The sequence below is a fragment of the Oncorhynchus clarkii genome, chromosome 22 (genome assembly GCF_045791955.1).
Source record: "Oncorhynchus clarkii lewisi isolate Uvic-CL-2024 chromosome 22, UVic_Ocla_1.0, whole genome shotgun sequence".
NCBI classification, from domain to species: domain Eukaryota; kingdom Metazoa; phylum Chordata; class Actinopteri; order Salmoniformes; family Salmonidae; genus Oncorhynchus; species Oncorhynchus clarkii.
The window spans coordinates 20774111-20797657 of NC_092168.1; the positions used below are offsets into that span (position 1 = coordinate 20774111).

The following is a 23547-nucleotide window of genomic DNA, read 5'->3' on the forward strand; positions in this document are numbered from 1 at the left end:
CTGTCATGTGCCTTTTACTGACGAGTGGCTTCCATCTGGCCACTCTACCATAAAGGCCCGATTGGTGGAGTGCTGCAGAGATGTTTGTCCTTCTGGAAGGTTCTCCCATCTCCACAGAGGAACTCTGGAGCTCTATCAGAGTGACCATCGGGTTCTTGGTCAACTTCCTGACCAAGGCCCTTCTCCTGCGACTGCTCAGTTTGGCTGAGCGGCCAGCTCTAGGAGGAGTCTTGGTGGTTCCAAACTTCTTCCATTTAAGAATGATGGAGGCCACTGTGTTCTTAGGGACCTTCAATGCTGCAGATATTTTTTGTACCCTTCCCCCAGATCTGTGCCTCAACAGTATCCGGCTTCGGAGCTCGACGGACAATTCCTTTGACCACATGGCTTGGTTTTTGCTCTGACGTGCACTGTCAACTGTGGGACCTTATATAGACAGGTGTGTGCTTTTCCAAATCATGTCCAATCAATTTATTTTAAAACAGGTGGACTTCAATCAAGTTGTAGAAACATCAAGGATGATCAATGGAAACAGGATGCACAGGAGCTCAATTTCGAGTCTCATAGCAACGGGTCTGAATACTTATGTAAATATTTGTATTTTTATTCTCTATAAACCTGTTTTCGCTTTGTCATTATGGGGTATTGTGTGAAGAACGATGAGGAAAAATACAAATGTAATACATTTTAGAATAAGGCTGTAACGTAACACAATGTTGAAAAAGGGAAAGAGTGAATACTATCCGAATGCACTGTATATATAGTGCCAGTCAAAAATGTGGTGACACCTACTCATTCAAGGGTTTTTCTTTATTTTTACTACATTGTAGAATAATAGTGAAGACATCAAAACTATGAAATAACACATATGGAATCATGTAATAACCAAAAAAGTGTTAAACAAATCAAAATATATTTTAGATTTGAAATTCTTCAAAGTAGCCACCCTTTGCCTTGATGACAGGTAGTCATCAGGTAGTCACCTGGAATGAATTTCAATTAACAGGTGTGCCTCCTTAAAATTTAATTTGTGGAATTTCTTTCCTTCTTAATGCGTTTCAACCAATCAGTTGTGTTCTGACAAGGTAGGGGTGGTATACAGAAGATAGCCCCATTTGGTAAGAACAGCTCAAATAACTAAAGAGAAACGACAGTCCATCATTACTTTAAGACATGAAGGTCAGTAAATACAAAAACATTTCAAGAACGTTGAAAGTTTCTTCAAGTGCAGTCGCAAAAACCATCAAGCACTATAATGAAACTGTCTCTCATGTGGACTGCCACAGAAAAGGAAAACCCAGAGTTACTTCTGCTGCAGAGGATAAGTTCATTAGAGTTAACTGCACCTCAGATTGCAGCCCGAATAAATGCTTTACAGAGTTCAAGTAACAGGCACATTAACTGTTCAGAGGAGACTGTGTGAATCAGGCCTTAATGGTCAAATTGCTGCAAAGAAACCTCTACTAAAGGACACTAATAATAATTAGAGACTTGCTTGGGCCAAGAGACATGAGGAATGGACATTAAACCGGTAGAAATTAGTCCTTTGGTTTGATGAGTCCAAATGTGAGACTTTTGGTTCCAACCGCCGTGTCTTTGTGAGACGCAGAGTGGGTGAACGGATGATCTCTGCATGTGTGGTTCCCACCATGAAGCATGGAGGAGGTGGTGTGATGGTGTAGGGGTGCTTTGCTGGTGACACCGTCTGTGATTTATTTAGAATTCAAGGCACAGAACCAGCGTGCCTACCACATCATTCTGCAGTGATACGCCATCCCATCTGGGACTAGCATTTGTTTTTCAACAGGAAAATGACCCAACAGACCTCCAGGCTGTGTAAGGGCTATTTAACCAAGAAAGGAGAGTGATGGAGTGCTGCATCAGATGACCTGGCCCCCACAACCACCCGACCTCTACCCAAATGAGATGGTTTGCAATGAATTGGACCGCAGAGTGAAGGAAAAGCAGCCAACAAGTGCTCAGCATATGTGGGAACTCCTTCAAGACTGTTGGAAAAGCATTCCAGGTGAAGCTGGTTGAGAGAATACCAAGAGTGTGCAAAGCTGTCATCAAGGCAAAGGGTAACTACTTTGAAGAATCTAAAATCTTAAATATACTTTGATTTGTTTAACACTTTGGGTTACTACATGATTCCATATGTGTTATTTCATAGTTTTGATGTCTTCACTATTATTCTACAATGTAGAAAATAGTAAAAATAAATAAAACCCTTGAATGAGTAGGTGTCCAAACTTTTGACTTGTAGTGTGTGTGAGATAAATATATACACACACACACACACACACAATTGTGTGAATCGCAATACATATCGTATCAACACCTAAGTATCGGGATAATATCGACATTGAGGTCCCTGCCAATTCCCAGCCCTACTTACGAGTAACAACAGCTGTCTGTTATAGTGAAAAAGCTAATAACTCACCCTCCAGAGGTAGTCCAGTCCTATGAGCTCCAGGTCGTCCATCATGTAGGCCCTGCGTTTGGCCACCAGCTTTCCCTCCCGGCAGTTGACAGCCTTGAAGAACCTCTCGAAGCACTTCATGCCGTTCTCTGTGAGCAGAGACGGGTCCAGCTGGAGGACGTTGTTCTCAAAGAAGTCCTTGTTAATGTCTGGGTCCAGGTCTGGCTCATCTCCCATCAGCTTAGAGTACCTGGGGATGAACAACAGAGTTGAGTGGGTGTTGTTTTATTGTTGTTGAGAACATTCAAGTTGAGAAAATGTTGAATATTTGAATTGTTCTCCATGACAGAGAGAAAGGAAATAACATAAATTGAAACATGTTGGAGCCATATTCACCCTTTTGAGGTGATAATATTGATGATGGCAGCGTACCATTTGAAGCAGGCCTCTCTATCACATAGGAAGACAGCGTTTTCAGCCAGGCACTTCCAGATCTGTTTGGCCTGAGGAGCACAGAGCCACAACTGGCCATCCTTCAGCAGGAACCTGGGGACAACACAGACATTAACCATGAAGATCAGACAACAGTGGCTTAGTTCATGGCTCAATTCCATTCATTGTATTCATGAAGATGGAGCTGCGTCGTATTCATTAGGTCACGCAAAGGAAAACATTTTAAAAGTGTTTTGCAAAGTAAAATAACAATTAGTGCTTCTTATTGGACAAGTACAGACAGTGACTCATGCCTGTTTCAGTGTGTTTTCTTCAGTTTGGTGCCTAATTAATACAACCCCGCAGATGTGATGTCATACCTCAGGAAGTTGAGTCTCTCCTGGACTTCCTGTACGTGGCTGTAGCGGCTCCCTGCCCTCACCGTCTGGGGGTCAAACTCTGCCTGCTCGGCTACATAACACACAGGACCATCTACATCAGGGCTCAACGTACATCTTTATATATCACGCAAATACTGATGTTTTTTCAAATGGAAAACTAACATGCTAACTGCCCAGGGTTAGATACAGAGGGTAGAGAATGTAGAGAAACACACAGTGTACAAAACATTAGGAACACCTGCTCTTTACTTTCCATGACAGACTGATCAGGTGAAAGCCATAGCCACTTGCTAAATCCACTTCATATCAGTGGTCACCAACCGGTCGATCGCAATCAACTGGTCGATCTTCAAGCATTCCTAGTCGATCACCAAACATTTCTGTAGAAAAGCCAATGATTTTTGTATTATTTACGTTTCCCTTTTGTCGGTAGGTGCACTTGATTCACAAGCCCTGCGCACCGGAGTAGGCAAAGTGTTGCCATTTTGAACAATTTAAATGTCTGAAATGACTAACTTCTCCTACCCGGCAGACCTGGAGATCTATGGTTAAATCGAGCGCGTCTACTGTGCTGGCCAATCGAATAGCTCAAATCACAGTGCCTACAGGTTGGATACTAGCCTATGTGAAATATCATAACTTTTAAAACCATTACCAGAGAGAGACTCAAAGAATATAGCAAAGAGCTGCTGTTATGATTTCATGTAAAAAATATATATATATTAAAACATAAAAGCACTTCTCCCTATTCCCACTCACGCTGCAATGAATGAGCAGCCCTGCATTTGTATTATTATTCGAAGCTCATCGTGTTCATTTTAATATCGAGGAATATTTCACTTTCACTGAAGACCGTCCCCTCGCTCTGCTCAGTCTCACCGTGAGAGGATAACCCTCTGCTGCTCTCTCCTTCCCTTCGCTGAGACTAATGCAATGTTCAAAACATCTGGGAACTCTGACATCTCCGACTAAAGGGCGTTCACTCTTCCTGGGGTCCACATAAAACACAACATAATACAGAATATTAATAGACAAGAACAGCTCAAGGACATTTTTTTTTAAATGTATGTAGTTATGTCCTTGAGCTGTTCTTGTCTATTAATATTCTGTATTATGTCATGTTTCATGTTTTGTATGGACCCCAGGAAGAGTAGCTGCTGCTTTTGCAAAAGCTAATGGGGATCCTAATAAAATACCAAAACAACAGGGAATTTGAAAAAAGAAAAATTCGACTGGGTCATCCAACTCGGAATTCGACCGGAGCATCACGGACGTCGTGATTTGACCTAGTTTTTTCACCCTGTGTTCCCAGTTGTCTTGAAAGTACCATGACCATCAAATGCAGGTACCATCAGTCCAGTAAAATAAAAGCTAATTATTTGCTAATTATTTCAATTTATACTTCAGCTGTGCCTCATAAGTTGTACACCAACTACTGATATATTTTGTTATCAAAGCTAGAGTTTTGAAATATAATATGGTCTGAACAATATTGGCAGGACAGGCATATAGCCAATATGCTGTGATAATGTATTAGGCCTGCCTACTGCAAACTTCATTTCCTACAGAACTGTTTTTATTGGGTTAATGTTACATTTGAGTCATGTTGAAAAAAAACTGAGTGGTAGATCTCGGCTTGCTTTTTGACTGCGAAAGTGATCTTTACTCAGAAAAGGAAGGTGACCACTGGTGTAGGAAAGAATTATTTTTAAGCCTCAAGACAATTGAGACATGGATTGTGTATGTGTGCCATTCAGAGGATGAATGGACAAGACAAAATATTTAAGAGCCTTTGAACAGGGTTTTGGTAGTAAGTGTCAGCCACACCAGTTTGAATGTGTCAAGACCTGCAGCGCTGCTGGGTTTTTCACGCTGAACATCAAAAATGATCTACCACAAAAAGGAAGTCCAGCCAACAGGACACAACTGTGGGAAGCATTGGAGTCGACTTGGGCCAGCCTCCCTGTGGAACACTTTCGACACCTTGTAGAGTCCATGCCCCAACGAATTGAGGCAGTTCTGAGGGCACAACTCAATATTAGGAAGGTGCTACTAATGTTTTGTACACTCAGTGTAGTATTTCTGAAGAAGTCTGAAAGTCAAGAATGAGGCAATCGTGATTAATGAGAAAATCGAATCCACTGTGTCAGGTGAGCCATACCTTTAGAGAACTGCCTCATGGTCTCCATGTAGGCAGAGAGGTTCTCAGCCACCAGTGTGACCAGGGCATGGTTGTGTTGGAGCTGGTTGATCAGGTCATGACGATAGAACACATGAGGACTCCTCTGAGTCTGACTGTATAGCAGAGGGTGAGGTGGAGAGAGATATGAAGAAAGAAAGAGATGGAGAGAGAAAGATAGTTGGAGGGAGAGAGAGAGAGATGAAGAGAGGGTGGAAAAGAGAGACAAAAGTTCAGAGACTTAGCCACCATGTATATGACAAGTAGACAACTTCAACTTATACTCCCACTCCTACTAATGAAATTATTACAATGATTTGCGTGTACAATTAGTGGAATTTTGTTGCTTATCTGCACCTGTAGCTTAAAGAAATCCATTTTGGTATATCGACTGTTCTAACCAGTAAGCCATTATCTGTGTGTGTGTGTGTGTGTGTGTGTGTGTGTGTGGCAAGAGAAATGTTGAGGAATTTCAGTCTTAAAATTACTAGGATGTCGTGTTGTTCCGGAAATGTAAGTATGCAGCACCCTCAGAAATGCCCCCGAAAATGTCACCCTGCAAACAGTCAGTGATTGGAGCTAAGAAGAGCAGGTGCAGAAAAAGACGCATTTCAGTGTGACACCCTTTTCCCTATGTATTGAAATACTTTTGCACCCAATTCCCCAAATAATGCACTACTTGACAAGAGCCCTGTGTGGCTCTGGTCAAAGGTAGTGCACTGTTTGTGGTAATGTGTGGCTCTGGTCAAAGGTAGTGCAGTAGTGTATAAGGAATAGGGCGTAATTTGAGATTTACCCTGAGAGAGGTTTGCTAAAGCAGATTAATGAATGAAAATAAACATTACAGATCTGTTGTACCATCTGAGAGAGAGTAAATTAGAAATGATTTACAATTTATACAAAATATTGCCATAATATCCCCCAAATTAGCTGTCAACTTACCCCGCTAAGTTCGTTTGTATGTTAATAGGAATTTTCTTTCTGAAAAACAACAGGCATGTGGTGTGCTACATATTTGCTGCATTTACTTGTACTATTTCAGTCAGTACAACTGCACGTTGTTATTAAAAACAGCACCTTATTCAACAATCTCCATGCTACTTTGAGAGCTCAGCGTTTAAGAAGCAAGATACATTCGCTCAGTTTTAGTCTTCAAGAATGCTCCCAGTCTAAGCGTTAGTGAAAACCTGGTCAAACTGGGTGGCAAGGTCAAGTCACAGACTGTTGACAGAAAATCCCTGTTTTACAAAGGAGTTGGCATGCCTCAGCCTCTCTGGAAATGTGATTAAAATGCCAGAGACATCTGTGCCAGCTATGTGAAAAATCAAAGCCATGCTTTAAATGCGTAGAGTAAATGTATAACCAAGCATAGCATTCTGAGCACAACAAAAATTAGCCTTTTTTAAGTGGGGTGAAATATTTAACTATTTAAAATGTTGCAGATAGAAACGTAAAGTATTGAGCTGACAAATCCCTTTTGTACATTACAAAACACGTCTGCTCTACACTGTGCATTTCTATCTGTTACGTCCTGAATAATACTCCATTTGTACTCATTCTGCTTCCATATCTTTGTCAATCACTAGCATGTTCAACTATGTCCCTCCTCCAAGCCCGTAGTTGAACTCTGACCATCTCCTTACCTGAGATTCTGAGGAGCCTCTCCGAACAGGCTACAGATCTCTCGGATCTGCTTTAGTGCAGGAATCACCCATTTGTCATTGGTGCGCAACTCTTCTATGAAGCGATCGATCCACTGGATCTTCTGCGTGTCTCGATCCTGAAATGAACACGAACTTCGTTATTCAAGGAACACACACACAGCCATAAGCCGATTCTTCTGAACACTCCAATAGACCGCTCCAAATAAATCTTAATTGATTGGTTTTCAGTACCTTGAGCCGTGTGGGAAAGCAGTTGCCTGGCTCTTGACCGGTACCTAGTATTACCTGAGAGCAACTGTAGTCCAGTATCTTGATGTGAGCACTGAGGGCCTGGTCCATGATGTCTACAGGCACGTCATCGCTGTGAGCCAGGTTCCACAACAGGTTCAGCACCTTGTGGTGAGAGGAGGAGAGGAGCCTTCAGTACTTCTATCCAAACAGAGCACAAGGAGCTGGAATAAGACATCTCTTTAACCAATGCTCGACATTCAGGGCTGCCCGCTGGCCAGGGGAGGTTTAGGAAACCCCTCGGGCCAGGGGAGGTTTAGGAAACCCCTCGGGCCAGGGGAGGTTTAGGAAAACCCTCGGGCCAGGGGAGGTTTAGGAAAACCCTCGGGCCAGGGGAGGTTTAGGAAACCCCTCGGGCCAGTCTATCATCCCAGACAGTGGTCCGCTTGGGCCAGTGAAAAAAAGGTTAAGGATATATAACTGTTTAAAAAACATGAATTCCTGAAGCTGCTAGTTCATTATGTATACTGAACAAAAATAAGTGCAACATGTAAAGTGTTGGTCCCATGTTTCATAAACTGTAAAAAAATCTCATAAATGTTACATATGCTCAAAAAGGTTATTTCTCTCAAATGTAGTGCACAAATTTGTTAACATCCCTGTTAGTGAGCATTTTGCCAAGATAATCCAACCACCTGACAGGTGTGGCATATCAAGACGCTGATTAAACAGCATGATCATGGGGACAATAAAAGGTCACTCTAAAATGTGCAGTTTTGTCACAATACAATGCCACAGATGTCTCAAGTGTCCACCAGAGCTGTTGCCAGAGAATTGAATGTTAATTTCTCTACCATAATTTCTCTACTGCCTCCAACCGTTTTAGAGAATTTGGCAGTCTAACCAGCTTCACAACCACAGACCACGTGTAACCACGCCAGCCCAGGACCTCCACATCCGGCTTCTTCACCTGCAGAATTATTTGAGGGGGGTTATTTCTGCCTGTAATAAAGCCAATTTGTGGGGGAAAAACACATTCTGATTTGCTGGGCCTGGCTCCCCAGTGGGTGGGCCTGGCTGCCTTCCAAGGACCACCATGGCTGCACCCCTGCCCAGTCATGTGAAATCCATAGATTAGGGCCTAATGAATTGATTTCAATTGACGTATTTCCTTATTAGAACTGTAACTCACAAAAATCTTTGCAATTGTTGCATGTTGCGTTAATATTTTTGTTCAGTTTAAAATGCTTAATCGCTCGGCACCGCACACAGCCTAGTTTGAGATAATCTGTTGGGCAGAGAGAGCACACAGCCTAGTTTGAGATAATCTGTTGGGCAGAGAGAGCACACAGCCTAGTTTGAGATAATATGTTGGGCAGAGAGAGCACACAGCCTAGTTTGAGATAATCTGTTGGGCAGAGAGAGCACACAGCCTAGTTTGAGATAATCTGTTGGGCAGAGAGAGCACACAGCCTAGTTTGAGATAATCTGTTGGGCAGAGAGAGCACACAGCCTAGTTTGAGATAATCTGTTGGGCAGAGAGAGCACACAGCCTAGTTTGAGATAATATGTTGGGCAGAGAGAGCACACAGCCTAGTTTGAGATAATCTGTTGGGCAGAGAGAGCACACAGCCTAGTTTGAGATAATCTGTTGGGCAGAGAGAGCACACAGCCTAGTTTGAGATAATCTGTTGGGCAGAGAGAGCACACAGCCTAGTTTGAGATAATCTGTTGGGCAGAGAGAGCACACAGCCTAGTTTGAGATAATCTGTTGGGCAGAGAGAGCACACAGCCTAGTTTGAGATAATCTGTTGGGCAGAGAGAGCACACAGCCTAGTTTGAGATAATCTGTTGGGCAGAGAGAGCACACAGCCTAGTTTGAGATATCTGTTGGGCAGAGAGAGCACATATATTTCCAACAGCTGATTGTTTCGTGGAGCAGCTCACCGAAGACCGACAGCGATAGGAAAGAGGTAGGAAAGATGGTGCAAGTTATGATATCTACCTGTAAAGGCTAAGGCCAGAAAGGGTATGTAAACCAGGTATGTAAAAAGTCTTGGAACATTTGCGATGTGCAATTCAGTCATCATGGAATAGCCTACTTTGAATTCAGATATTTAGGCTATTTGGTCCTTGAAAAGTCCTTGACATGCTGGTAGCCGATTTAGAAGTTCAACGGCTCCAATATAATTAGGCCGATTCACGATTTCCTTTATGATCCCTTTTTATGAGAGATGTAGCCGCTATCATTTGTTTCAAGCCATTTCAATTGATAGGTGCTGCGCTTTTGTTGGGGTAAAACCATGTACGGAAGGATATATTATTACAAAGCGAACCCGTTTTTTGCTTACTTTCTCGTTTTTTAAAATGTATTTTATTCATCCGTTATTTTACCAGGTAAATTGACTGAGAACACGTTCTCAATTACAGCAACGACCTGGGGAATAGTTACAGGGGAGAGGAGGGGGATGAAAGAGCCAATTGTAAACTGGGGATTATTAGGTGACCGTGATGGTTTGAGGGCCAGATTGGGAATTTAGCCAGGACACCGGGGTTAACACCCCTACTCTTACGATAAGTGTCATGGGATCTTTAATGACCTCAGAGAGTCAGGACACCCGTTAAACATCCCATTCGAAATACAGCACCCTATACAGGGCAGTGTTTTTTAGACCAGAGGAAAGAGTGCCTCCTACTGGCCCTCCAACACCACTTCCAGCAGCATCTGGTCTCCCATCCAGGGACTGACCAGGACCAACCCTGCTTAGCTTCAGAAGCAAGCCAGCAGTGGTATGCTGCTGTTTCAAGCATACAATAACTCTTCAACGTCTCAAATGGCGAGACTGACTAGCTACTACATAGACAGACTTCATGTTTATGTGTCAGGAACATCTATCGCTGCATGCAGTCTATTTAGTCAGGCAATTCCCACATTCTGACATATTTTAGAATAAATAAAAATACATGTCAATGTCAATGCATAATGCTGTTAGGAAGGCCTATAAAATAAAATAAATTATGCTAATGTATACTTTTTTCAAACATTTTTGGGGGTGAAGTTTTATTTCTTTCGTCTATTACAACAATGAAATATAACATGTAGGTCCTTGAAAATTACAATGAAGTGCTTGAAAAAAAGTCCTTGAAAGTCCTTGCATTTGTCTGTATGAATCGTGTATAGGATACTTGCTACGACCTAATGGAAGATAAAATCACCTGCTATTGAAATGATGCTCGCATCATTCGCTTTACTGATAGATCTTGACCTGGTCAGTATTTTGTTCCATTCGGGCCAGTAGCTTTCATTCGTCACTGACCCCGTCTGGACTGGCAAATTGACCTGAATGTCGAGCCCTGATTACCTTGTGGGCCATCACCCCATCCTTGTCATCCTCCGCCAGACGACGGATCAGCTCCAGCAGCTTCTCACGCTGCTTCTTACTAGCGTTCGTCCAACTCGCCTGCAGGCCACAAACACCACCACGGGGGTTAGGAGAGCAGTGTGTGTGTGTGTGTGTGTGTGTGTGTGTGTGTGCGTGAACGGAGAGAAGTCTCTCACCTTGAAGCAGTCAAAAAGGTGGTCGAGCTGCTCAGGGGAGAAGTCCCAGGCCAGCTTGGCCAGGAGGTCGTGGACGTTCTTCACGATGGCCTCATGTTTACCAGCCTGTGGGTGGAACAAAGTGTCAACAAACATGTAAACAATCACATTTCCTGTTTCCAGCCTCCGATAGACAATGCAGGATCACATAAACATAATTTAATGGACGGAGCCATGCTTAGGAAAGCTAAGACACAAGGGATTTCCCATTCTGCTTTTAGAGCTGTTACGGGTAGAACCATGCTTTTGGTGCACTTTTTGAGGCACTGTGCTTTTACCGGTATTTCCAGCATTAACCACAATCTTGCTGCAGGTAAGAAATCCTAGGAATTATTTTGTAATTGACACAAGCCATCTCCAAATCAATCAATCAATGTCTGGTTGTGTGTTTGTGTTTGGCGGAGGGACCAGAAAATGCGTAGCTCTGCCACTTAAGGTGTTGGCTTGACAGTTGCTGGACCCAGGTTCGAGTTCCAGTCTGGGCTACCCCCCAAATTCATTTGAATATAATTCCATGGTTGGTTTCATTGACTTTCCCCTTTAACTGCACTGAATTTAACAGAAAAAAAATTCTACAGCTTCTGAGTCTGTTGGAGAGGTATAGAATCACTGATCTACAAATCGTATTCCCTCACAAATAATAGGTTTTGTGAGATTAAGATTCACAGAGCTACGCCTCCCGACTCAGCCAATCACGCAAACAAACACACACGCACAACCAGACATTGACTGGAGACAACTTGTGTCAATTACAGCACATTTCCTAGGATTTTTTACCTGCAGCAATTATTGTGGATAATGCTGGAAATACTTGCTAACAAGTACACAAAAAAGCTTTGCCCTAGTTCTAGGTCATATCCCTTTCACCTGAACCATGCACGATGTGTGTGATAATCAATGGCTCTCTCTTCAAACACACACACAAACACACAGTACCTGTGCAGCCCAGATGTTGTCCAGGTCCTGCATGGTAAGAGCTTTCTCTTTGATGACGAAGCGAAGTATCTTCTCTAGTTTTTCTACGTACTGAGGCTGGTGCAGACTGTCCCTCAGAACGATGGACAGGATGTGGTTCTGCTGGATCCACTCCTGAGAGACAGAGGCATCTTTCAATCTCCACTCAAACACCAACAGTTCTGCTGACTATGCCACCAGAAACAACACCAAGGTACACTCTCTATATTACGCACTTTGTGACAAAAGCGCTCGTTATAAAAATACATTTGATGGGTTGGTGGTTAACTCACCGCCATGCGCTCTGCAGTAAGCCACTCCTCCTCCTCAGGGTTGCCATGTCGATGTGTGTAGTAGGACACACTTGAGATTACCTTGTTTACTTCATTTAGTGCATTCATTTTGCCATTAAAAGAGGAAATTTGCAATAACCTGTGGATGAAAACAACCACCACAGATTACTATCAACAAATAGTTCACATTGGGGCAATCCCTAACGAAAGACTACAAAACCCTTATTGACATGAATACATGATTTGTGCACATCTCAGGTTAGCATTCAGCCAACAGTTTGAGAGGCAGGTGTTTTAAAACAAAAGCTTTAAGACAGTTTGTTCTGAAGCGAACTCACCTAAGAATCATTTTTAACCTAAAAATCTCTAAACTCTTCACGGTCTCCTCCTGCCCAGGCACCCTGGAGGCCAGGTTCTTCAGGGACTTGATGATCATGGACAGGGCGTCATTTTTGGCTTCGTTCTTGGCCTCCTTCTTCAGCTCCTCATCTGTCAGGTTCTCCAGAAACTGAGGAACCATCTCGATGACAGGCAGGAAGTACTTCTTCACCGTGTGCAATGTGAGGAACTCGTAACACTGCCCAAAAGGCCTGGAGGACAACACAAAACAGTCGCAACACGTCCAGTAGTTCCCCATGTCGTTCCCATAGCTCTATATAGGGTTCATACACATTTTAACAGATGGAATTCTATGAATTTTCCATTACTCTCCATAACTTTTAACCAAATTTCCATGACCAACAATTGGCGGCATCTCCACGTACGTTTAAAAAAGTATGCCTAATGTGGTATCGATACTGGGAGGATGCTCTCTGATCCCATGTACCATCTTCTGTCGTTGTGCAAGGCACTTAACCCCCCACATAGAATACCTGTTAGGCAACTGTATAAAACACATGGTCAATCCTAAGTCTGGAGAGCTACTGTGTGTGCAGGCTTTTGATCAAGCCCTGCTCAAACAGTTCATCAAGGTCTGATTGAGCAGTTCATTTCTAAAATGTGGTTAGTTAAGGGGACTGCAATACAAGTCTGCACACCCATTAGCTCTCAGGGAGGATGGTTGACCACCCTTGATGTGTAACATTGCAACATTACAACCAAATACATTTGCCTTTTGAAAATAATTTGCTTTTTCAATATATCAAAGAGCAAATGGCCACGTTAGGCTACAAACCTTGATATTCAGTTGAAGAAAGCCCACATACTTTCTTTGACATTTTTCAAGTTTAGTCATATTTAGCCTATCTTAGAAGTGTTTACATTGCAACTCAATAGATGCTAGTTAGACTGCAATGTCCCATACATTGGATGCCCAAATCAATTGGAAGTATCTACAAAACAAGTTGAAGCCACAAATCCTAGGCTATATCAAATATTCTTTCTTAAAATTACAGTTCCCGATTTAAAAAATAATTTTGATTCACATGACTAAATTCCCCGCAATTGAACCGAATCCCAACTAATATAATGGCGGAGTGAATTGTTAGTTAAATCAAAAATAATAATTTAAATTAATCATATGAATCGTTCAAAAAAGTAAATCAACTTTGAATGGCCTTATTCGCGATTGTTGGTGGAAAGTTTTTTGGGACATGAATACATGCTAATAATAGATAAACGGTAAACTAGAGGCTACAATTAAATGTTTTTAATTGGCTACCTAGTTATTTGTCTGTTATTAATCATATTTTATTGGCCTACCTGCTGCTGCAATGTCCTACTGTCTCTCCTTTAGTTACGGCCCACTCGTCTCGCACACATGCAGGTGATGCACGCAAACAAAGACGCGCTAAAGTGTCATTCCGATCCTGGCTGGTATGTGGATTTTTATTTGATTGACAACATATTTAAAAACCGTGGCTAAATAACTTACATGAACCAAAATGATTAAATACATTTCAATTACTTTTCCAAACCTTTTTGGATTTGATCATTTTCAAAATATTTTCCAGGCCTGTAAAACACCATTATAAAATTCCAGGAGTTTTCCAGGATTTTCATGACCATATGAACCCAGTCTATATGTTGAAGCATGTTTATTAAAAAAAACAAGAGTTGTGGGTTTGATTGTTGTATGGGCCACATTAAAGCATCTTCATCAATCCAGTCATGAAGACAGCCATCAGAGCAAGAACCTGAGGCCTTCTCTACTGATGACACGGTAGGATGATATACACTGGTGGTGCATGGAGTTGAGTTAGCCTTCGGGAACTATTCAGACCTGGACTTTTTCCACATTTTGTTAGGTTTCAGGCTTATTCTAAAATGGACTAAAATCATTTCCCCCCCTCAATCTACCCACAATACCTCATAATGACGTAGCAAAAACAGATTTTTTGTGAATGTATTAAATATAAAAAAAACATAAATATCACATCTACATAAGTATCAAGACCCTTCACTCAGTACTTTGTTGAAGCACCTGTGGCAGCAATTACATCCTCAAGTCTTCTTGGGTATGACACTACAAGCTTGGCACACCTGTATTTGGGGAGTTCCTCCCATTCTTCTCTGCAGATCCTCTCAAGCTCTGTCAGGTTGGATGGGAAGCGTCGCTACACAGCTATTTTCAGGTCTCTCCAGAGATGTTAGATCGGGTTCAAGTCCGGGCTCTGGCTGGGCCACTCAAGGACATTCAGAGACTTGTACCTCTCCTGCGTTGTCTTGGCTGTGTGCTTAGGGTCATTGTCCTGTCGAAAGGTGAACCTTCACTTTAAGTGTTGAATCTTGGTTTCAACAGACCAGAGAATCTTGTTTCTCATGAGAGTCTAAGTGCCTTTTGGCAAATTCCAAACAGGCTACAGAGATGGTTGTCCTTCTGGAAGGTTCTCCCATCTCAACAAAGGAACTCCGGAGCTCTGTCAGAGTGACCATCGGGTTCTTGGTCACCTGACCAAGGCCCTTCTCCCCCGATTGCTCAGTTTGGCTGGGCTGCAGGCTCTAGGAAGAGACTTGGTGGTTCCAAACTTAATCCATTTAAGAATGATGGACGCCACAGTGTTATTGAGGACCTTCAATGCTGCTGACATTTTTTGGTACCCTTCCCCCTTTTCTGTGCCTCGACACAATGTTAGCTAGCAAGTCTGTCTACACAAATAGTGAGTTAATGTTACCTAGCTAGCTAGCTAAATATCCCTTCACTGGTGGGCTAAAGCTAGCATGTCACCATGTGAAAAAGTATGACTACACAAACCGTGAGCTAACGTTAACTAACTGGTTAGCTCACTAAAGACACAGATCTGGTATCCTTCCCCAGATCTGTGCCTCTATACAATCTTGTCTCGGAGCTCTATGGACAATTCCTTCGACCTCTTGGCTTGGTTTCTGCTCTGACATGCACTGTCAACTGTGGGACCTTATATAGACAGGTGTGTGCCTTTCCAAATCATGTCAAATAATTCAACACAGGTAGACACCAATCAAGTTGTAGAAACATCTCAAGGATGATCAATGGAAACAGGAGTGCATCCTGAGCTCAATTTCGAGTCTAGCAAAGGGTCTGAATACTTGTAAATAAGGTCTCTTATTTAATTTGAATACATTTACAAAAATATTCTAAAAACCTGTTTTCACTTTCTCATTATGGAGTACAGTGTGTAGATTGCTGAGGATTTTTTATTTTTTTATTTAATCAATTTTTAAATAAGGCTGTAACACTTCCGGCGCCGACAGAGATGGCCGCCTCGCTTCGCGTTCCTAGGAAACTATGCAGTTTTTTTACGTGTTATTTCTTACATTAGTACCCCAGGTCATCTTAGGTTTCATTACATACAGTCGAGAAGAACTACTGAATATAAGATCAGCGTCAACTCACCATCAGTACGACCAAGAATATGTTTTTCGCGACGCGGACCCTGTGTTTTGCCTTACAAACAGGACAACGGAGAGGATCCTATGCAGCGACCCAACAAAAACGACTCCGAAAGAGAGGGAAACGAGGCGGTCTTCTGGTCAGACTCCGGAGACGGGCACACCGTGCACCACTCCCTAGCATTCTTCTTGCCAATGTCCAGTCTCTTGACAACAAGGTTGATGAAATCCGAGCAAGGGTAGCATTCCAGAGGGACATCAGAGACTGTAACGTCCTTTGCTTCACTGAAACATGGCTCACTGGAAAGACTCTATCCGAAGCGGTGCAGCCAACGGGTTTCTCCACGCATCGCGCTGACAGAAACAAACATCTTTCTGGTAAGAAGAGGGGCGGGGACGTATGCCTCATGGCCAACGTGACATGGTGTGATGAAAGAAACATACAGGAACTCAAATCCTTCTGTTCACCTGATTTAGAATGCCTCACAATCAAATGTAGACCGCATTATCTACCAAGAGAATTCTCTTCGATTATAATCACAGCCGTATATATCCCCCCCAAGCAGACACATCGATGGCTCTGAACAAACTTTATTTAACTCTCTGCAAACTGGAAACGATTTATCCGGAGGCTGCATTCATTGTAGCTGGGGATTTTAACAAGGCTAATCTGAAAACAAGACTCCCTAAATTTTATCAGCATATCGATTGCGCAACCAGGGGTGGAAAGACCTTGGATCATTGTTACTCTAACTTCCGCGACGCATATAAGGCCCTGCCCTGCCCCCCTTTCGGAAAAGCTGACCACGACTCCATTTTGTTGATCCCTGCCTACAGACAGAAACTAAAACAAGAGGCTCCCACGCTGAGGTCTGTCCAACGCTGGTCCGACCAAGCTGACTCCACACTCCAAGACTGCTTCCATCACGTGGACTGGGAGATGTTTCGTATTGCGTCAGATAACAACATTGACGAATACGCCGATTCGGTGTGCGACTTCATTAGAACGTGCGTTGAAGATGTCGTTCCCATAGCAACGATTAAAACATTCCCTAACCAGAAACCGTGGATTGATGGCAGCATTCGTGTGAAACTGAAAGCGCGAACCACTGCTTTTAATCAGGGCAAGGTGTCTGGTAACATGACCGAATACAAACAGTGCAGCTATTCTCTCCGCTTGGCTATCAAACAAGCTAAGCGCCAGTACAGAGACAAAGTAGAATCTCAATTCAACGGCTCAGACACAAGAGGCATGTGGCAGGGTCTACAGTCAATCACGGACTACAGGAAGAAATCCAGCCCAGTCACGGACCAGGATGTCTTGCTCCCAGGCAGACTAAATAACTTTTTTGCCCGCTTTGAGGACAATACAGTGCCACTGACACGGCCTGCAACGGAAACATGCGGTCTCTCCTTCACTGCAGCCGAGGTGAGTAAGACATTTAAACGTGTTAACCCTCGCAAGGCTGCAGGCCCAGACGGCATCCCCAGCCGCGCCCTCAGAGCATGCGCAGACCAGCTGGCCGGTGTGTTTACGGACATATTCAATCAATCCATATACCAGTCTGCTGTTCCCACATGCTTCAAGAGGGCCACCATTGTTCCTGTTCCCAAGAAAGCTAAGGTAACTGAGCTAAACGACTACCGCCCCGTAGCACTCACATCCGTCATCATGAAGTGCTTTGAGAGACTAGTCAAGGACCATATCACCTCCACCCTACCTGACACCCTAGACCCACTCCAATTTGCTTACCGCCCAAATAGGTCCACAGACGATGCAATCTCAACCACACTACACACTGCCCTAACCCATCTGGACAAGAGGAATACCTATGTGAGAATGCTGTTCATCGACTACAGCTCGGCATTCAACACCATAGTACCCTCCAAGCTCGTCATCAAGCTCGAGACCCTGGGTCTCGACCCCGCCCTGTGCAACTGGGTACTGGACTTCCTGACGGGCCGCCCCCAGGTGGTGAGGGTAGGCAACAACATCTCCTCCCCGCTGATCCTCAACACTGGGGCCCCACAAGGGTGCGTTCTGAGCCCTCTCCTGTACTCCCTGTTCACCCACGACTGCGTGGCCACGCACGCCTCCAACTCAATCATCAAGTTTGCGGACGACACAACAGTGGTAGGCTTGATTACCAACAATGACGAGACGGCCTACAGGGAGGAGGTGAGGGCCCTCGGAGTGTGGTGTCAGGAAAATAACCTCAACGTCAACAAAACTAAGGAGATGATTGTGGACTTCAGGAAACAGCAGAGGGAACACCCCCCTATCCACATCGATGGAACAGTGGTGGAGAGGGTAGCAAGTTTTAAGTTCCTCGGCATACACATCACAGACAAACTGAATTGGTCCACTCACACAGACAGCATCGTGAAGAAGGCGCAGCAGCGCCTCTTCAACCTCAGGAGGCTGAAGAAATTCGGCTTGTCACCAAAAGCACTCACAAACTTCTACAGATGCACAATCGAGAGCATCCTGGCGGGCTGTATCACCGCCTGGTATGGCAACTGCACCGCCCTCAACCGTAAGGCTCTCCAGAGGGTAGTGAGGTCTGCACAACGCATCACCGGGGGCAAACTACCTGCCCTCCAGGACACCTACACCACCCGATGTCACAGGAAGGCCATAAAGATCATCAAGGACATCAACCACCCGAGCCACTGCCTGTTCACCCCGCTATCATCCAGAAGGCGAGGTCAGTACAGGTGCATCAAAGCTGGGACCGAGAGACTGAAAAACAGCTTCTATCTCAAGGCCATCAGACTGTTAAACAGCCACCACTAACACTGAGTGGCTGCTGCCAACACACTGACACTGACTCAACTCCAGCCACTTTAATAATGGGAATTGATGGGAAATGATGTAAATATATCACTAGCCACTTTAAACAATGCTACCTTATATAATGTTACTTACCCTACATTATTCATCTCATATGCATACGTATATACTGTACTCTATATCATCGACTGTATCCCTGTAATACATGTATCACTAGCCACTTTAAACTATGCCACTTTGTTTACATACTCATCTCATTTGTACATACTGTACTCGATACCATCTACTGTATCTTGCCTATGCTGCTCTGTACCATCACTCATTCATATATCCTTATGTACATATTCTTTATCCCCTTACACTGTGTACAAGACAGTAGTTTTGGAATTGTTAGTTAGATTACTTGTTATTACTGCATTGTCGGAACTAGAAGCACAAGCATTTCGCTACACTCGCATTAACATCTGCTAACCATGTGTATGTGACAAATAAAATTTGATTTGATTTGAACATAACAAAATGTGGAAAAAGTCAAGGGGTCTGAATGTTTCATATAAAGTGAATTTGTGGGGGGACTAGATACATAAAGTGCTTTCATTTCTAAACTGTAAAACATAGGTATGGAAATACCATGGAGTAAAAGGTGACATTATGTACCGTCGCCTCGTATATAAAATGTTCTCAAATAGAAAAATACTGGAGTATAGAGCTAAATTTAACAAATGTAGCTTCACTGTCCAAATAAATACAGCGGGGAGTGTGAGGTAGAAAGCACTTGGAAATGTAGTAAAACATGCTATTAAATGTAATCTATTAAAGCAGGAGTTTTCAACCTTTTCTTGCCCAGGGACCCCCACCCAGGCAAACCAGGGACCCCCACCCAGGCAAACCAGGGACCCCCACCCAGGCAAACCAGGGACCCCCCCCCCAGGCAAACCAGGGACCCCCACCCAGGCAAACCAGGGACACCCATATATGTCAGCAACAACAACAAAAATAACGTCTTATTATCATGTGGATGGTAATGGCAAGTAATCAGATTTGGTAGACTCATTACTTTGACCTCACTACAGCTCTAACAACTAGAAAGGTATAAGAAAATTGTGCAGTTTTGAAGCCAATTTTGCAGACCCCTGTCCTAAGGGGCCAGTGACCAGTTTGAAAACCCCTGCATTAAAGCGTGTGTGTGTTCACAGGCCAACTCACTTGATAAGTGCGGCGATGATCTGGACGTTCAGTGCTTGGCCACCTATGAAGCGATCGTGCAGTGTTTGAAACCCATTTAACGAGCCAAATTTGTTTATTAAATCCACCAACCAGCCCTGTAAACAAAGAGCAAAAAAGAACACACATGGTAAAGACACTCACCATCTGACCACTATTCACTCAAGTTGTTGAGCTATACAAATATATCCCTCTCGTCTCGCAGCTATTACACAGAAAGGCTTGGGTTGATTGAAGAGAAAATCAGAAGAGAACTGGTTGGCTTCTGATTCAACCCACATGCCCATAGAGGCTGCAGCAGTGTTCATATTGGGCTGCCTGCCATCTACAGCAGACAGGCAGCTGCCGCCTTGGCTTCCCTCCGCAACAATGTTCACATTGACCACCCCGGCCCACGATCCATTCATCGCACTTTTCATAGAAGAAATCACACTCTCCCTGGCATGGCCCACTCTCATTTAAAACTCCACAACACTCGAGTGCATCCTTTTATTGTATTTTCATCCCTCTTCCATTTTCTATGCAGTACACGGAGGGATCCTCCTCTGTTTCTGTGCGCTGGCCCTAAGGCGGCAAGCCCAGAGCAAACAATACTGCTCTGTAGATTTGTTCCAAGAAAATAAATTGCAGGCCAACAGATGACTAAAAAGACTGTTCTCTGTTCCTATGGCAATCGCAGATATCCAGAGGATATTTTATTTAGTCTCAATTCAAAAAATGTATTCGGACATTTCTCATTGTGCAGATATGAAGATGGGAGAAAAAGAGACATTCACACAGTATCCCCAATATCAGTCCCAGCACATAAGTTTATTAAAAAATCCTCAGTATGTATTTTAGTTGATCCACCTGGCTACAGGTAATTTATGTTTTATTTCACCTTTATTTAACCAGGTAGGCCAGTTGAGAAAAAGTTCTCATTTACAACTGCGACTTGGCCAAGATCAAGCAAAGCAGTGTGACACAAACAACCCAGAGTTACACACGGGATAAACAAACGTACAGTCAACAACACAATAGAAAAATCTAAATACAGTGTGTGCAAATGTAGTAAAGTGGGGTTTATTGGTGATTTTGGAAAAAAATCTTGGCTAACAGGAGTAAGTTGTAGTGGTAACAGTCCCTGCAACCAGGGATGGGCATTTGAAATGTTTGACTCTTCCAGTACCTACGTGATATTTATTTTGAGTAATTGAATGGAGAAAAATATATTTTTTTTTAGAACAAGGGCCGCACTGGATTTGTACTTATAAACATGCAAACAGATCACAAAAATAGCAAATTTGTCATAACAATTATAGATAAATCCTAATTGATAAATTTCCCCACATATAAATTCAGTCAATAAAAAAAGCAAGTGCCATTTAAGATTAATTTATTGAAACCGTAATATCAACTGGTTATATTATATTGTGGAACTCAAGCTTAAAAAGGCAGTAACCTCAGAAGCGGCGCTTGCTTCTAGAAGCCTATGGCTGTGTAATGGCATTGCTCTGTTAATTTAGCAGACAAGACGCTCATAACAATAGAACCGCCTGGTCTTTCATCCTGCAAGTACCCGGTAGAGAACATTGCCGGGCATCCCTTTAGCATATGCATCAGATGCATATCAAGAAGTACAATGGGAGAACAACTTGGGTGAGAAATAAGAAATCGATGATGGGGGGGGCTACCTTGAATTCGGACCCTACCTTGGGGGAGCGAGGGTCAGGGGGGCGAGCGAAGAGCTCGTCATCGGCCAGCTGCACCCCGGCAGGCACCGTCTCAGAGGGCCGTGTGCCGTTGTAGATGTGGAACTTGCAGTGGGGGTTGGTGGCCATGGCCAGCAGCTCCAGCAAGGGGAACCAGTCCTGAGAAAGCTTGGCCACACACAGCTCCACCAGCCGGTGTGTGTTGTTGATGATACACCTCTGGACAGGGAGAGAGAGCGAGAGAGAGCGAGAGAGCGTCAACAGCAGTTAGTTTAATAATTTCAAAACAATCAGTGAGGTGATTTGCACTGAAACAGCACAAGAGGTCTATTTCAATCTTAACATACAAATGTAAGCAGTAATAGTTCTCTGATACACAGAGAACATTTTGAAAAAGCCTTGAAGTATAGTCTGGTGCCCAGAGAAAACCCAACCCCCTACTATAGCCCCTAACCCTTCAGTCTTCGTAGACCTGGAGGAATCAGAGTGGCACAGCGGTCTAAGGCACTGCATCTCTGTGCTAGAGGCGTCACTAATAAGAATATTTCATTCATTCAGATCTAGGATGTGTTATTTTAGTGTTCCCTTTATTTTTTTGAGCAGTGTATATTGTCTAGTTTGATATCTTATCCACCCTACCCCTGACATTTCTCAAATCTGAAATTAGCCCCACCTTTCCCTTTGATATTGTACTCCGTCAATCCTTTCATGTCTAAGTCAAGTCCCAAGAAGTAAGTGTGAGGCATAGGAGGTGATTTGAGACTATTGGGGGGGACCTGAGCCCATAGCTAGAGATAGAACTGGGCTGTCTGAGTGGGTGGCTCACACTATACTGAGAGCGGCTATTCAGGATCAATGTTACAGAGTTAAACAGAACAGCCAAACCAAAGCCCCCTCCTCCAATAAAAAGAGCATTGATCACCCCTGGGATTCTCCGTTCCTTTTTCGCTCCAGCTCAAGGGTCCAGATAGCAAACTGTGTTGACCAACAAGACTGAGGCAGAGGAACATAAGCCACCTGCTTTGCTTTCAACAGATGACAGAAAATAAATTAATCGGATCTCAACAGGAGGGTGCTTCTGGTGATGTCACTCCCCTTAGCAAGGCCCTGTTTGAATACTTCTTAAGAAATGCATCCTTCCCTTCTTGAGTTAATCACAATTAACACAATTGGATTCAACACAATTGGATTGGTCAAAAAACAGGATTTCCACTGGATAGGTTTCACCAATCCAATCATGTCAAATTAGTGATAACCCTAAGGAAGGGACTGGGAGGAGGAAGGGTTTTCAAAGTTTTGGAAGAGGGTCCGTGACTTTTTAAAAAACAGTGACCATTATCCTGATTAAATGATATACAATAAAGAAGAAGACTCACATGGATCTCAAACTTCCACCCGCTGACGGCCTCGTCTGTAAGGATCTTGGTGAAGGAGATGGTCAGGCCATCTCGGAAAAACCTCTGGCACGCCTCACACTTCACATCAAGTCCTAAACAGAGAGAAAATAATTAGGTGCATGGAGATATTGTACTCCCACATCAGTGAAGGCTCCTCAGGAGGAAGGGAAATACCATCCTCCTCAGTGAATTTCATAAAAATGTAAATAGTTTAACTATACTTAATATATTCACATCACAAAATAATGTATTAAAACACACTGTTTTGCAATGAAGGTCTATAGGGTAGCACAATGACACTGTTTTGAAATTAAGGTCTATAGGGTAGCACAATGGTGTAGCCGGAGGACAGCTCGCTTCCGTCCTCCTTTGGATACAATGACTTCATTACAAAACCTAGGAGGCTCATGGTTCTCACCCTCTTCCATAGACTTACACAGCAATTACGACAACTTCCGGA

The 23547-nt window shown here is 43.3% G+C and overlaps 1 protein-coding gene across 6 annotated transcripts in view; it reads right to left on the reverse strand.

Annotated features, from left to right (window-relative positions):
* The window catches only part of LOC139380561 (ubiquitin carboxyl-terminal hydrolase 9X), a 91499-nt gene that overhangs the window by 40814 nt on the left and 27138 nt on the right, over positions 1 to 23547 (reverse strand). For 4 of the 6 annotated variants that reach the window (XM_071123329.1, XM_071123328.1, XM_071123333.1 and 1 more), the window contains 15 exons: positions 23067 to 23179; positions 21691 to 21909; positions 19982 to 20097; positions 12510 to 12761; positions 12172 to 12310; positions 11861 to 12013; positions 10886 to 10990; positions 10689 to 10787; positions 7384 to 7491; positions 7078 to 7214; positions 6377 to 6415; positions 5417 to 5550; positions 3235 to 3325; positions 2855 to 2968; positions 2444 to 2672 (listed from right to left, as the gene is read on the reverse strand). In XM_071123329.1, coding sequence (XP_070979430.1) covers positions 2444 to 2672; positions 2855 to 2968; positions 3235 to 3325; positions 5417 to 5550; positions 6377 to 6415; positions 7078 to 7214; positions 7384 to 7491; positions 10689 to 10787; positions 10886 to 10990; positions 11861 to 12013; positions 12172 to 12310; positions 12510 to 12761; positions 19982 to 20097; positions 21691 to 21909; positions 23067 to 23179 — 2048 coding nt within the window. The remainder of the gene's footprint in view (positions 1 to 2443; positions 2673 to 2854; positions 2969 to 3234; positions 3326 to 5416; positions 5551 to 6376; positions 6416 to 7077; positions 7215 to 7383; positions 7492 to 10688; positions 10788 to 10885; positions 10991 to 11860; positions 12014 to 12171; positions 12311 to 12509; positions 12762 to 19981; positions 20098 to 21690; positions 21910 to 23066; positions 23180 to 23547) is intronic. The other 2 variants (XM_071123331.1, XM_071123332.1) reach the window with 1 other exon arrangement.